Raw genomic sequence first — 16,926 nt, forward strand, 5'->3', positions numbered from 1 at the left:
AGCAGAACCATTGGGCGAGTGATAGTATACACTTTGTAACTGTACAGTTAATAGTTGTTTCTAATATATAACCCCTGGAACAACAGTGCATTAACATTATATTATCAACTTGTGTCCCTCTCACCACCCCCAAACTTAGACTTATATTGCTAAGAAGTTATCACTCAGGTTCTGGTTAATTTTGTTTTTCTAAAATTTTGGAAAGCCTGGTTTTTACAAAACTAAACCTTTGTAGATGATACATTAAACACCTTTGCCATGCAGTATTTACTTTTAAATTCACATAAGAAAGCTTTTGGATTCAAACTTTTCAGCTAATTGAGGTTTACAGGATTATAGAAATGAAGAATTTAGTATTTCTAAGGGACCCATCAAGATATTATGCGCTAAAATGTGGTTTTTTTCTGGGCGATGTTTCTTCTTCCTTTCCTTCATCTTCATCATCTGGATAATCTACTAAGGGAACCACTCTACTACATTGTGGGTTATCTGCCCCATTACCAGCACCAGCCGAAGAGGACGTAGTGTATTTGAAGGCACCAGAAGATGTTCTTTCAGGTGGCTCTGCAGTCGCTTTGTTTTCTTCTAAAGTAATAGCAATAAATTTATCATAATGATCTTGAAAATCACTCCCCAAAGGTGGCACAACTGCTTTTTCTTCCTCTGTATTTTCTTCAAAACGCATTTCTTCTTTCTTATCCAAGACTTTGGCAACTCTGCGGAATATTTTACTAAACAGGATAGTATGTAAATTATTCCGTATTCGAATTTGTCGCTCTTTTTCTTGTTCATAGTTCATCTTCAAACCTTTGAAGGTCTGAACATATTCTATTGATTCAAGTGTTTCATAAAACTTTTCGATTATGTGTGTAACAAGAGACTTAATATTTTCCACTCGGATGTATTCAAACATCTCAATAACAGCTGAATTCAGCATATTGTACCGAGTCCCATTATTCAGAAAAGCATTTACTACTGGTTCAAAAAGATTACCCTTGATGATATAACGGTTAAAAAGTTCATCTTTAAGGCCAATCATCCTTCTCATCATGCGAATTGCACACAAGGTCAGAAAAGTGTGTTTTGACTTCATCACAATCAAGACTCTTCTTAGCAAGTCCTTACTCAGAATGTAGTTTTTAATGTAATATGTATGACGTTGAACACAAAATGTGAGTAGTTCTAAAATTAAGGTAAGAAGTTGCGCTGTTTGATAATTATTCAGGCAATTTTTGTCAGATTCAAGTATATCGTCATCTTCAAATCTATCTTCCGAAGTGATGGTCATAAGTGGTGCTATGAAGTTATGCATACAATGCTTATAGAAGAAATTCAGAAATTCACTTCTTTCACATTTACTAAATGCAAATGACATGTTGTCTGGATCAAGTAGTAAACGAAGAAGTCCTACTAAATGAAGAGCACCACCTAGCTCGGGATCAGTATCACCAATAATCTGCTCAATTATTATATTAATGAAAAGATCACCATTTTCAAGTTGCTGGGTTTCTTCCATCACAAAAGCTCGAACCATGGATGGATTATACTCCACCATATAAGTAAATATATCAGTAGCAGCTGACCTTACTTGCAAATCATCCAGTTGCATTACAATTTTAAGAGCTGGAAGAATTCCCAATTTTGTCATGGTTCGGAAGAGTGCATCCTTATTTCGAGGTTGTAATGTCTTAGAAAATGAACAGAACTCCTTGCAAAAAAGCACCAACTCACACCTTTTATTATCATCGATAGTCTTATCACTTAACTGTGAAAAGATGTCAGACAAGAAATTTTCATCTTCCTGCAGCATGGTGACTATCTCAACTTTGTTGAAAAAAATGAAAGTGGAAAGAGTAGAAAGAAAACTCTCCTCAAATATGGATGGCGTAGGCAATAATATGTCGTAAATGTACTGGGCTCTGTAAGTCTGGTGTATTTTTTGCCTAAGCTCACAGTCTGTTATAGGCACAACCTCCTTGAACTTTGCATTATGGGTCAAGAAATCCCTGTGTTTTTTTGGCTGATCCAAAACAGGATCATATTCTAGGCATCCAACCACATCCATAATGCACTCATCAGAAAACAAGATCTCAAACAGAGATAACTTGTTGAGAAATAAGATTCCCTTAATAATTTTGTGCAAATGGTGTAAGCCCTCAATGTCCTTTAGGTTCTCACAGACAGGGAAGAGCTGCAGTAGTTGTTGAATATAGTTCTCATTTTCTAAGATCAGAGCCAGCCTTTCCTTACTGATAGGTGAGGGGAGAACCGAGGTAACCAAATTAGCAATCTGTTGAAGCTTACTGGGCTCACAGTTAGGCAGCTCAATAATTATACCAGGTTCTGGCATTTGACCAAAATGCTCTTCTTCTAATTGCTCTAAGAGGTCTCGTGTGATTTCGTGGCAAGGATCTTTACCTTGAATTCGGCAAATGTCCTCCCAGATCTCACGGCAACTAGCTGCTTCCTGGAAACTTAATGCCAAACCAGGGTTCTTGGCATCAGACCAAATAATCAGTGTCCCTTGCTGTTTCTGATAGGATGTGTTTGGATTTATTTTTGACTCCAAGATCACTGAACCATTGGACTCTGACTGGACTAGCAGAGCCATGCCCTGGAGTTGTTCCACATAGGTGGAAGAGACATGGCCCATGCCTAGATCGTCCCATTTCTGCTCTTCGTTCAGGTAATAGACTTTTACAAGGTGCCGCCTACCAGCCATGGTGCGGTCCGCAAAGGCTTCTGCTGAGCACGCGTCCTCATTCAACGGTAGCTGCCGCCGTTGCAGCTGAGACGGTGGCCGAGGTGGCTGAGGTGGCCAAGGTGGTAGATCAGGAAAATCACAATAGAAGATGGAGCATAAGAAAGGGTCATTAGCATCCTCGGAGATCCCGAGAGCCCCCAGATCCACAGGATTTTCCCTGGAGTCCATCCTGTCTCTCACTCCTCTGCCACCTCAAACTCCACAACTTCCATTCGGTCGCCTACCTCCCCATAATCTTTCATATGAGTTTAACTAAGCTAGTCTCTGGGCCTGCTCATGGCTGCCTAGCAGAGCCTCAATTATGGCAGGATCCTTAGGATTCTCCCAGAATCTTCCAATAAAGGAACATTCTATCTTGCTCAGATAAGTCCCGCCCACCTTCACAAATGGCGGCTGAGGCATTAGCGCAACGAGCACTCTTTTCCAAGGAAAGGTTTAGTCCCCTCAGAAACATTTTCATTCATTTAGATGTGTGGGGATGAAGCCTAACCATCTTAGACAAAATAAAAATTAAGCATTTATGTCCTGACTAAGCCTATAACTGACATTATGTGTCAAAAAAGGGGGTTCCTTCCCCACCCTCAGCCCCCCCCCCCACCAAATGAAGCAGGAGAAAGTGCACTGTAGATCTTTGGTGATAACCAGATATATGTAGTTGGGTCTTCTTCATAGAGCTTGGTCTATGACTGTATCATTTATCTATCCTTGAGAGGAAGATATTGTCCCCAGAGAGTTGGCAGTGCCTTCACTCTGTTTAGTTTAGCCTAAAAGCACTATCTTTTAGCACAATGGGGAACATTTCCTCTCAGTTTTTTCCCAATCTATAACCACAGCCCTCCTTCTTAGCCAAGGAGTAGGTCAGAGGGAAAAGGAGTTGAAAGTAGCCAAGACTGAGTACTGAAACCACAGATCTCGTCTTTTACTTCTTAATAATTATAACAGTAATTACAATCACACAGTAATAATACTTGAGTGCTTATTATTTTTATAAAGAAAATTAAGAACATATAGAGAACTATATTTTTTTTTACTCAATTTTCACAATAAGTTAGCAACATAGGAATATCAAGCATCCTTTTAAGATCAGGAAACAAACTTGGAGAAGTCCAATAAATCAACAAAGGTCACACTGCTAATAAGTTGAGGAACTCAGATTTGAACATATCTTTCTGATTCTAAAATTGGTTTTCTCCGCCATTGAACTATGCTATTCCTTTCTTTTCTTGGCATTCATTACACTTTATTTTACATTCCTTCCATCTATATAATTTGTAATCAACATAAAATTATCAAGAGAAGATGAAAGTCACGCACTTCCTCCTTTAGATCCACATCTGTGTATAGCCAACCGAAAAATAGAAGCTTGTATATGGCAACTCTGTTAAATATAATTTTAATAGTAACAAGTTGATTTTGATGTAGCAGCAACTTCTGCAATTTTCTTTATTTTTTTTCTCAAGCATTAACCCTGTTATTGCAAGGGAAAAACTGAGAATTGGGTCAAATCAAGCACATTTGGACTTGAAAAGTCCTATATGTAACAATCACTTCATTTTACATAGCATTAGAGATGTGTGACAATTCTAAAGTAGAGCACGGAGCTCTTCCACACACCTTTCTTGCAGTGTTGCCTCCAGGAGATTATAGTACAGGAATTTTCCCTGGGACAGTAACTGCCTGGGCACTTGGGGAATTGAATGCAAATGACAGCCATGTCTTGAGAAAATTCAAATCAATGCCAGGATAATGCTGGATTAGAAATATCTCACAAATTATAAATACTACTAAAACATCAGAATTAATGGCTAATACAAAAATTGATAGAAGTACAAGTTAAAAACTCCAGTCTTATTTCAACAAGACAGGATATGCAAATATATAACAATAATGACATGCCATGTTAAGACTAATTTTTTTTTCTGCTGTGGTTATATTAAAGTTTCTATCAGAATCAATTATATACTGTCAATTGTCTGAATATGCCCTCAGGTTTCATTCTCTGAGACACTTTCAGCACAAATCTATTTGTTCTCACAATTTCATCACAGGGACATTCCCTTAGGCCAATTAAGGTCCCTTTATCTTAATTAGGTTAACTAGAATCTCTTCATAGACTAAAAGAGCCTCAAGTCTGAATTTCTTAGTGCTGTTTCTGCAGTAGATTCTTTCCATTCCTATCTGATTGGGTTTGAGAAGTAGAATAATGCATTTTTTCTTGCTTCAGTAGCCCTTCCTATCTAATATTATTTTTTTTATTGTTTTGCAGAGTGCAGGGTGATATAAACATACAAGTGGCATATTCATAGAATTGTGTAAGTCCCTGTATAGGCATTATTTAGTTTTTACTTAATCCTCATACAATAATAGCCTCATGCAATATGCTATGTTAGAGAAGAAAAATCTTGAAACTCCAAAACTGAATCAAGCATTTGGTTCAAACCCTGCAATTAAGGGATATTGCTTGGATTTGAAAGTAGGTCTGTATAGTACCACCCCTCCACTTCCTGTTCCCAATACACAATGTTTTCTCTTAGACTATGCATAAATTGTTACTGCAGATGTTAACAACAATGTGGTTTTTACTCCAATGATTACTGCCATTTGATGTGTCTCTATTTTGTTTTGTGAAGGAAAAACATTAAGACCTGTTCAAAATCAAAATGGGTAGATTTAACCTTAAGACTCAGCATCCCTCTTTTGTTTGGGTTGCCTGTCTCGTGCTTTCTCCCCATGATCTCAGGGTAGTAATGAGTACTTGAGAACTCCACCATGGAAACAGTTTTGGATAAGGATGTTGTGTAATTTATTCACGGTTTATGAGTACTTGTGCTTAAATTTTATATTTCTTAGGGTTATTTTAGAAGGCAATTAAGGAACGAGTCTTAACATTTCTGAATTTTGGGTATAGGTAACTCAATCCACAAGGATACATATAGAACACTTAGATATTCAAATATTTTATCTGTAAGAGGGGAGAACATTTTGTAGTGCAAGGAGCTGATTTTAACTTTATGAAACACCATTAAAACTTTAAATGTATTTGTTGTAAAATTTTCATCTTTAAAATTATGTATTTTTTAAAAAATATTTATTTATTTATTTATACAAGCACTGGGTACAGTCAGAAGTACGGAAGAGTGAGAGGATTCACCAGAGCCAGAGCGGGGAACAGAACATGCAGATTGACGAAATACGCTGCTGAGGGGAGCAGCGGGTGCGGCAGGAGAGGTCTGCATGCCATGTGGGACCCTAGCGGTGGCCGGGGATAGAACGCACGCTGCAGAGGCTGCGGGCAGCTTCGCAGCCCAGCGCTCAACCACTGAGCCACCTGGAGAGGCCCCATCTTCAAAATTATTAATGAAAAACAAATATGCATGTTCTCTACAAGTTTTCCAGGTCACTTTTGTCCACCAATATCTCTGACTTGAAAATCTGTAAGTTTTTTGGGACTCCCCGGTGGCGCAGCTGGTTGAATGCAACGCTGTGAAGCTGTCCATAGCCTCTGTGACACCGATTCGATTCCCAACCACCTGGCGAGAAACCCATATGTCCACACAGGCCTCTCCTGCATCCCCCGCTGCTCCCCTCAGCAGTGTCTTTGGTCCCTCAGCCTATTCTGTTCCCTGCTCTGTCTCTGGTGAATCCTATCACCCTCCCGCACATCTGGCCTGTTCCCCAGCTCTTGTATAAATAAATAAATCTTAAATTAAAAAAAAAAATCTAAGTTTTTCCTTGGCTTCTATACCCACTCTTCCTCCCACCCCACTACAATATACACAATACACTAGCCAGAGAGGATTCATTTAAAACCTGTCATGGCCTCCCTGCTGGGGTAAGGGGTTAAGCACCACACTGTGTAGCGATCCACAGCCTCTGCAGCACAAGTTCAATCCTGGTCCAGCCAGGGAGAGACCACATGGCAATGTAGACCTCTTCTGTCTCACCCGCTGCTCCCCTCAGCAGGGTACTTCGTTCTGTCCATCTGCCTATTCTGTTCCCTGCTCGGTCTCTGGTGAATCCTCTCACCACCCCTCCATTTCTGGCCTGTACTCAGCTCTTGTATGCATAAATAAATAAATCCTTAAAAAATAAAATAAAACCTGTCATATCCTCTCATTTCTCTGCTCAAAATCATCGTGTGTCTGTTACTTGGAATAAAAGCCAAAGTTCTAACTATGGTTTATAAGGCTTAACAAAATCTGGTCCCCATGACCTATTCTAGCTCATCCTCTAACAATCTTGTTCTCCCTTACTCTGCTCCAGCCATGTTAGTCACTTTGCTATATCTGAAGCACATAAAGCACACTCCTGCCTCAGGACCTTTGCACCTGCTCTTTCTGCTACCTGGAACTCTATTTCTCAATGTTTACATGACTCACAGCTCCACTCATTCAAACATTTCTTCAAATGTACATTGTGTCTAGTGTGTACTTTGTACTTGGTGTCTTCCCCAACCACCTCTTTATAAAATTGCAGAGACCTTTCATCTTTGTTTTGTAAATGCATCTTTTCTCCATAGCACTTAGCATCATCTGACTATTGTGTACTTAATTTATTTTGTTTTCTGCAACCAGACTGCCAACTGAATGAGGACTGTAATTTTTCTTTTCATATTATTCATTGCTGTGTGCTTACTATCTGCCATAAGACATGATATAGTTTATAGTTTCTCAACAATTATTTATTGAATAGATATGTACACACACAAAAAAACATTCTTTGTAGGATAATTTCCAATAGTCCATTAATTTATTCCCCACAGAGTTATTAAGCAGCCCCTTGTTGGAGGTCATTGAGAAGATGTGACTGCCATTTGACCCACAAGCTGGATCTGGGCAATCAGAGGCTTCTTACGCCCTCGCCTGTCCTTGGAATGTGCCTTCCCATCCCTCTCCCCAAACACAAGCTGCCTCAAGGACACAACCTTGAGAATAATGTGGTGTTGAGACGACTGGATGATATATATGACTACACCCTGTTAAGGCCTCTATGAAAACTTTTAAGATTCTGGCAGATGGGTACAGAGACCTGTTTGTCTTGTTCTTGCCTAAGACAAGCCCCATATGTAAGTTTCTTTGCTGATTAAAATTGCCACCCCTCAATTTGGAGGGACCTGTCTCTTTCTTTGATCTCTACTTGCCCTCCATGTACCAGAATCAGTTTCAAATTTCACCCAGGAAGCTTCTGAGGTTTCAAGACAATACCCATATGCACAGGTCCTATCCCAAGCACTTGAAGATAAAACGGTGAATTTAAACTTTATTTCCAGTTCTCTTATGTAATAGTAGTAGCAGAAGACATTTACATTTTAAAGATACATCTGGCATTTCCCTTGCTGCTTCAATCTCATTCTTTTGGATCGCTTTCTTATTGATGGTGATCAAGAAGGCAATGTTGTCCCATTTTATGCTTCTAATTGCATGGAAAACTAATTTATTGAATAAGTTAGATGTTTTTCTCCATGTTCTATCAAACATTCCTCCCTCAACCCTGGTTTACATATCAGATAGAAACAATAGCTTTGGGCCTCCCTGGCGGTGCAGGCGGTTGAGCACAGTGCTGTGATGCTGCTGTCCGCGGCCTCTGCATTGTCGGTTCGATCCCCGCCGGCCTCGGAGCAACCCACACGGCGAGTAGACCTCTCCTGTCTCGCCCGCTGCTCCCCTCAGCAATGTATTTCATCGGTCTGCCTGTTCTGTTCCCCGCTCTGCCTCCGGTGAATCCTCTCACCCTCTCGCGCACCTGGCCTGTACCCCGGTTCTTGTATAAATAAAATAAATCTTTAAAAAAAAATTTAAAAAAGAGAAACAATAGCTTTTCCATCAACCTCACATATTGAAAGAACCCTAATTTTCTAATATTAAAATGTCCAGTCCTACTTGGTTCCCCTATATTCCTCCTATAAGTGAAACCATCCAATATTTTTTTTTCTTTTTCCTTCTTATTTATTTCACTGAACAAAAAATAAATAAATATAGAAAAAAGTTAAATCATTAAAAAAAATGTTCCAGTCCTCTTCAAGGTTGTTTGAGTTATGTTTTTCCCAAAGCAAATCATGGCCAGTAGAGTCAAGGGATGGTAAAGTACACCCCCCACCCTGAGAGTGGGGGATCATAGCAAAATGATACACAAAAGAGTGTGGATGGAAGGATGAAGAATTAGGGATATTAAAGCAATCTAACACAAGTTTGAATAAAGCTGGCATTGCCCAGAAATTTGACAGGCAAAGAAGAATGTGTGGTCACCCTATATATGGAATGCTGTAATGTGTGGAAATTTAAAACCTTTTTTTCTCAGCTGAAAATATCCTGATATGTATGCACTGCAGCAGTACTGGCTGTTCTCTTCCGGGAGGTTCAGAGGTAAGTATTTTCTTGGATCCATAGGCAGTTTCTATCTGCACCAGCCCATTTCCCATTGTGTGTTTGGCTTTCTTTGAAGCTCCAGAATCTTTTATTCACACCTCATGGATTTAAGGAAGGGAAAACAGGTGGGAAATATGCTCTTGATCTCATGTAAATTTGAATTTTGATTTTCAGTGTCATGCTATCCTTTTTTCCTTCTGTTCAAATATTACCTCTAGACTCTTTGAGTTTTGATTTAAATCTCAAAATTCGTAGATATTTTCTCTATCCTGAGAGACATATTACTTCATTTTGCTACCTTGATCTCTAGGAATAACATTAGCTGTCTCTTCACTAAGCACCCTGCAGCCATGTTATATAATAGCAATGAGAAAAATTTGGAGTTTAAAACTGCTCAATTTTTGCTGAGAAATAATAATCATCTTGGCTTCTTCAGTATAACACCAGATACATTTACATCATAAAATATAAATTTTCATTTTTTAGGTAGCAATTGAAGTCAACTTAACAGAGGGGCAGTTTACTTTTTGGGTCTGAATGCTGAAAAAAATTCCATATACATTAATGAACATTGTTTCTTTCCTGTATACCATTTTGTCAGCTTACGAAAGGTTTCGTGGAAACACTCTACTTTTTTGGACAGTGCGGGAACCTTCAGAGAGAGAGAGAGAATAGATAGATAGGTACATAGATAGATAAACGGTACTTAGATAGTAATGTTCAACTCTAGAATGGAAATGTTTCCTTTTAAAAAGAATTTTTCTCATTTTATAAAAATATTATTTTAATATCCAGTTTCATTAACCAGAATTTTTCAAGTCCTTTTGTTATAGGGCAGCCCTGATATTGAACGGGTTGCCTGGCTGTGGGTCCTCACCCGCGTACTTCAAAGGGACTTATGAATACTCCACTACAGGCACACACAAAAGGTTAATAAAAGGTTTATTTACAAGAGACAAGGAAATAAGGAAAATGTACAACTCAGGGAGAAAACAGGGAAATAAAGTCTTTAATGCGTCCTACCTGATCCGCCAATCTGGAAACCCAAAGGCACTCTCAGAGCTGGCCGGACGCTGCGAGCTGGTGGAGAGCCAAAATGGGGGACCCCCTTCAAAGCCCACGTGTCTGGCTTTATACCCACCTGGCTGCTTAACCCCACCCTCAGGTCCCAGCCATCTTCCCTTTGGTGGTGATGGAGTTCCCAGTGTCTTTGGCTTTGGCCTGGGCTGGGGGTGGAGTCCACAAAGCCTGTATGGAATTAGCTTTAGGACAGCCTTATCCACCCTAACAATTTCTGAAACTGTTCTGCATGAGGATAATGAGCTTCACAAACATACCCATGTTTTTTCCACAGTAAATATTCTGAGTTTAGATTTGTACCCTGGCAGTCAGACTCAAGAATCTGTGTAATCTTTTGTAACAGCATGTTAACATTTTATTTCCCCCTTTTTAAAAGTAGATACATTGTATATCTATGTTATAAAATCATCGAGTTAAAATCCTAAGGCAAAAATTTCTCTCTATCCCCCTTCCTGTCCTTCACAACCCTTTTTCTCTCTTCTATGGGAAGCAGAGAGGGCAACTGGAAACCAAGTGATGCTACTGGGTCATCTTTCTCCCTTTAAGCAATTTGCACCCCAAATTGCAATATTCTTATCCTGTTTATTATTTTTTCTTTAGAGATAAATGAACCTTGACTTTTATTCTTTTTTTCATGCCTCTGATTGTGTTAAGCTTTGGTTGAAACACTAGTTTTATAGATTTTTACTGGTTGAATTTCCCTTTAGCAATATCTTGCCCTTTCACTTTTCACATTTTCCCCCCAAAATGTCTTTGTTTTCTTTCTGTAACTTTTTCCACTCACTCCGGTCTCTTATAAGATCTCTACAAAGTAGGTTTGATAGCCATGTGTCTCTTATGTTATTCAATAGGATTGTTCTTTGTAATAATTGCATTATGGAACCTGCCATTAATTTCTTAGGCTATATCTCTTAATGCAATTGCATAGGAGAAGCCCTTTTAAACTTTTTCCATTTGAGATTGTCTAATAGATACCTTTCTCCTCACTCCCACACATGCAAGCGTGTGCCATTCACAGCTAGAATTGGATTACTTAAACTGGTTTTATTATCCTGAGCAGCTATTCTTTTTGCTTTTATTATAAAGACTTCCAGGTAAGGAGATATCTTTTTTGCCTTTTTTCTCAAATAAGCCCTCCTGTTTTAATTTCTTCCTATTCTCTGTTCACTGACAGAGGCAGAGAACAAGGGCTCACATATGCTGAATTGCTTTCTTTCATCTTAAGGTAAGGGCCAGTCTTCTCCAGACCAAACATACTTGACCTTCCATTGCATTTTTTTTTTATCTCTTTTGTAACCAATCGTTAACCTCAATTTTTTGGTTGTATTTTCTCTGTTCATAACAACTAACTTTAGTTGCATATCTTAAAGAGAAATGCCATTCTAATATGTGGAAATTCTAAATATCTTTAAAGAAATCCCTCATTATTCTAAAGTTATACATACTTAATTATCCCATCACAATGTTGTGTGTACTTATGTTGCCCTTAGCAATATAAGGCTGTTTTTCACTTTAATTCAACAATGAGAAAACGAGAGGAAGAATTTTTTTTTCCCAATATACTTGACATTACTGTGAGCACACATAGGACTCTTTGCCATTTATTAAGAATAATCAGCCAAAGAAAATAAAGAAAAATGATAAGGCATATCCATTCCCTAGGGCTCCAATGTTCAGGCTCAATTGGGGTTCCAAGTGTATTTTAACACCTAAGGCCTCTGACTATAAATCTGTCCCTCAGGTCTTTTCAGTTATTTCAGGGAAGTGTCAGTTGCTCACAGTACAAGAAGCAATTATCCACACGCAGAAAATAGTTCAAGAAAAGAACGGAAAAAATCTAGTTAGCAAAACAAGGCATTGAAAGAAGAAAACTTCCAAAAGAAAATAAAATAGTACATTGAAAAAGTTCAGTGATATATTTACTATTTATTTTATAATCAAAAGATAGAGATATAGTGGCATATAAGACTGTTCATCTACATCTTTATTTGTATCCATATTTATATCCCACCCACACATGCACACTGTCTGCGAGAGGAGGCAGACCTGGTAGTTAAGAACTCAAACTTTAAAAAAAAAAACAACAACCTTAATTTGAAACAAAGTCTCTGCCAGGCACTAGTTAAGTGACACTGGATGAGATACCCATTTATGTGTCCCCCAGTGTATGCATCTTAATATGAAACCATTGCTTTCCTCATTTGGCGGTTATGGGATAAAAAGAGGTAATTTAGACCAGTGCTTGGTGAAATTATTATGTAAACATGTTGGTAAATTTAAAAACCTTATACCCAAACGACAACAAAAAAGTGTTCTTTAACACACTTCACTTGCTTAAAGGGAATGGGTCCAAGAAACTGAAGGCCTTTTGTAGTTATTGGCTGAGTAGCTGGGATTAAAGGCAATTCTCAAAGCTTGATGTGCCTTAAGAGTGAGTGCCCCAGTTCTTATATGCATAAATGAATAAATCTTTTTTTTTAAAGATTGATTGATTGATTGATACAAACACTGGGCACAGTCAGAAGCGTGGGAGGGTGAGAGAATTCACCAGAGCCAAAGCGGGGAGCAGAACAGGCAGACTGACAAAGTACACTGCTGAGGGGAGCAGCGGGCACGGCAGGAGAGGTCTGTCGCACCATGTGGGACCCTTGCCGGTGGCCGGGAATCAAACTGGCGCTGCAGAGGCTGTAGGCAGCTTCACAGCCCAGCGCTCAGCGCTCAACCGCTGCACCACCGGGGAGGCCCAATAAATGAATAAATCTTAAAAAAAAAAAAAAAAAAAGAGTGAGCTGAGCTGTTTAGAGAGACTGGAAGGTCCACTTTACTCCCTGGTCCTGCCCTATCTGAAGTGAAGGCAGCAATGGAAAAGTTCCAAGGAAAAGATCCCAGGATTACCTCAGTGCCTGGAGGCTCTGCAGGATGGGTTGGTCCAAGTGAGGTGGTGAGCACATTGAGTAAGAGTCTTCCCCAGAAGCCTGTGGTTTTCCAGGTAATCTTGTCATTTCTCAATACTCTGACTATTAACTAGTTTTCTTGTGAAAATAGGTCAAGTTGCTCAGTTTCACTTATGGCTACAGTCCAGAGCAGAGTCAATCTCTGCAGTTTCAATCTTTTCATGGGTTACTACTTACACCAAAGGGCTTTAAATTGCTGAGAACACTAGAACCACAATACTGATACCCACTGCTCTATGAGGTAAGTACTCTACCCCAAGTTGTAAAATTCCTTACAATGGCATTTTGACGACAGAAGTCAGGTTTCCCAAACCATGTATAGTTTCTTTAGTTACTAATTCACTTTTCAAAATTTCTAATTTTCACTAGATCTTTCCAATCTAGAGCCAGTTTATATTTGAAGATTTTACACATCTCATAAACAAAATAACATTAAACTTCAAGCATCTAACAGTTTAGCATAATACATGCCTCCTCTCCCCTAAAAGTCTTAAAGACCATAGCTCAGGAGTTCAGAAATCTTTTTGGACTCAGAATATTTAAGGGATTAATCCTGGATTTATGGGCCTCCCTCCTAGCGCAAGGGGTTAAGCACAGCACTGTGAAGCTATCTGCAGCCTCTGCAGCACGAGTTTCATCCCTGGCCAGGGAGCTACCCACATGGTACAGCAGACCTCTCCTGTCTTGCCTGCTCCTCCCCCTCAGCAGTGTATTTCGTCAGTCTGCCTGTTCTGTTCGACGCTCTGTCTCTGATGAATCCTCTCACCGCTCTGCACCTCTGGCTTGTACCCCTGTTCCTGAATGCATAAATAAATTAATCTTTAAAAAAAATCCTGAACTGGGCCTCCCCTGGTGGCACGGTGGTTGAGTGCTGGGTTGTGAGGCTGCCAGCAGCCTCTGCAGCGCCGGAATTTATTTTGGATTGCCAGTGCATCACTTGGGTAAGTCCTCTAACACCACTTTTTTTGCCCCAGTTTCCTTTGTGGTGTGACTGAATAATAACAAGACTTCTCTTTTGAGTCTGGTCCTGGAATATAAATATTTAAATATTTTTGCACCTAATTTTTGCCATACAATGGCTAAAAATATCAGGGAATGAATTTCATGCTCAACGAAGAAAATTAATTGCGGTAGTGTTTAAATGCAAACCAACACACTGTCAGTGATTCGACATATAAAACCGGAACTGATATTTATGAAAGTTCAAGTATGTAGTAAGTATTTATTAAGTGCCTCCTATGACCAGGAAATTTTCTGGTAACTCAAAGGTGAATGCTAAGATCAATGCTCACCCTTAGTCCCTTTTGAATCTTTTGCCTTGAAAGGCAGACAATTAAACAACTGTAATGTAAGCACATTATAGGGACACATGAGACAATTTATATATATCAGGGTAATCTTAGCAGAGAAAATAGTGATTAAATTTTACCTTGAAGAATAATTAGAATTATAGGTTGTGTGTGTGTTAGTGGGTGTGGCAAAGGGGTAAGAGGAGAAGGGCCAACAGCTAGAAAGAAAAAAAAAGTAAATATTAAGTCATCAAAGTCATAAAAGTAAACTTGAAAGGATGAGCGTGGCCCCCTAAAATCTTAGTGAGAGATGGCTGTGATCTGAACTGCAATTTTAGCAGTGAGGGTAAGAAGAAGTTGATAAATTCAAGAGACATCTAATGGTTTGAATTAACTGAACTTTCTGATTGATTAGCATGAGGGTGATCAGGGCAAGTGGAGAAACAATAAAAAATAATTACCAACTTGTTAGATGCTGATGTCTTTCAGTTGGAAAGAAGGGTGGGTTTAGCGGGGAAAGATTAGTTTAGATGAATTGAGGTGGAGGAACTTGAGAGATGATCACACTAGGGCTGTGGTATAATACAATGGTTACTTAATCTTTTCATTCTGTTTATGTGGATGTGACACGGTGATGTTCTACAGAGTGTTTGGAGGGACTTCAGGAAAGATGAACTCAATATTGTCATGCCTTCGAGCGGTTCCATTGGAAAGCTCAAGGTAACTCAAGGTTAAAGAGAGAGGTATCGATGCAGAGCAATAAAGAAGCCCCTGCAAGATGGGTGAGTGAGATTTATTTTCCCTCCTATGCCTCTCTTCTCTTCTTGCAGCATTTCTTCTCTTTCTTTTTAAAGTGCCTCTGCTTAACTCTGGTCACACTCTACACTCTATATATTCAAATAAAACTGTGTTTCTTAAGATGCGCGAGGCAAAGTTGAGAATTGCTGCTCTCCTTTTTCTTGCAGTGCCCTCAGTTACTCCCTGGGACAAGTTGAAAGTAAATAACTCACTGTAAGAAGAATGATGCATTCTGTGTTCTTTCCTCACCCTAAAATTCCTGGACATAATGGTGGAACTATTTTCCCTGCTCATCTACCTTTCTTTCCTGAAAAGTTGCAAGAGTGAAACAGGACATAATATTCTGCTTTCTTTGAGTAGAATAAAAACAACATGGTATTTGGTCTAGAGAGGTATGAATTAAAATTTCCTTGCTCTGGGAAGGAGTGAACAGAAATGATTCCAGGCAAAATGGGGAAAATAAACTTGTTTTTAGTGTTTCTGTGTTTTAGTATGCTTACTTGTTTTGTTTCGTCTTAGCTTCTTACTTGGACTTTAGTTTGATCTCTTTCTGTGTGGGCATTTGCCTAGTGCTCTACTGTTCACCCAGTGGTTCTTTTTAAACCCTATTCTAGAAGTTACCCAAATGCATTTTGACATGAAAATTACCGACACTATGTTTTAGGGTGTGCAGCATATGGGGAAGGGGCACAGTGGTTAATGGATTTTCAGTAACAAGCAATGTTAAGTGAGCCTATCCACAGTCTTTCAAAGACTACCAATAAACTTAAAAAAATGTTCCACATTTTAAACTTCAAGTAAGCCTTCCACAGTTATTTATAGAACAAAAATGCCTAGAATGTGGATTGTTAGCTTGCCAAGGAGGGATATGTGGCCTGGTTACAATGGCCACATTGATTTTATTGACTTCACTCCCAACTATGATTTTCAATGAATCTTTAGTCTCATGTGTCCAGTTCTGCTTTGTCACTTTCTTATTTGGTGGATGGATATTTCTATTTTTTATTTTATTTTATTTTTTAAATATTTATTTATTTATTTATACAAGCACTGGGTACAGTCAGAAGCGCGGGAGGGTGAGAGAATTCACCAGAGACAGAGCGGGGAACAGAACGGGCAGACTGACGAAGTACAATGCTGAGGGGAGCAGCGGGCGGCAGGAGAGGTCTGCGCGCCATGTGGGACCCTCTCCCAGTGGCTGGGGATGGAACCGGCGCTGCAGAGGCTGCGGGCAGCTTTGCAACCCAGCACTCAACCGCTGAGCCACCAGGGAGGCCCTGGATGGATATTTTTAGACTTGACATCCAGGAAGGCAGTTTATTTCTCAGTTACATAGAGAGCTTTAACTATTGTTAACCCTATACCTCTGGGTAAGGCAGAAATTTCAAACTCAGAAGGGGCACCCACCCTTTCTTTGAATAGAAGCAGTTGTAATTATGGGGGAGGTACAAAATTAAAGATCATTCTGAAAATGTAAATTTTCTCATCTTGTTATTAAAGCATATATGAACTGGAGAGTGGACTCATGCATTAATAAGTGCTTTTTATATTTGCCTGCTGAGAAGAGAAAGTTGACTTTTGCTAGAGCCATTTAATTCTTCAAGAGTAATGAAATATCTGAAGGCACCTCTACTTAGTTTTAAGAGAAATAAATATAGGGTGTCTCACCCCTAAAG

The 16,926-nt window shown here is 39.2% G+C and overlaps 1 protein-coding gene across 1 annotated transcript; it reads right to left on the reverse strand.

Moving 5' to 3' along the window:
• Nucleotides 1-379: 379 nt before the first annotated feature.
• On the reverse strand, nt 380-2,932 carry PPP4R3C (protein phosphatase 4 regulatory subunit 3C; the record flags this gene model as incomplete). Its single annotated transcript, XM_084258869.1, has 1 exon — nt 380-2,932. The coding sequence occupies one exon, from the start codon at nt 2,930-2,932 to the stop codon at nt 380-382; it is 2,553 nt and encodes an 850-aa protein (XP_084114995.1).
• Between the last annotated feature and the right edge of the window lie 13,994 nt (nt 2,933-16,926).

Source organism: Talpa europaea, assembly GCF_964194135.1.
Source record: "Talpa europaea genome assembly, chromosome: X".
Taxonomy (NCBI): Eukaryota; Metazoa; Chordata; class Mammalia; order Eulipotyphla; family Talpidae; genus Talpa; species Talpa europaea.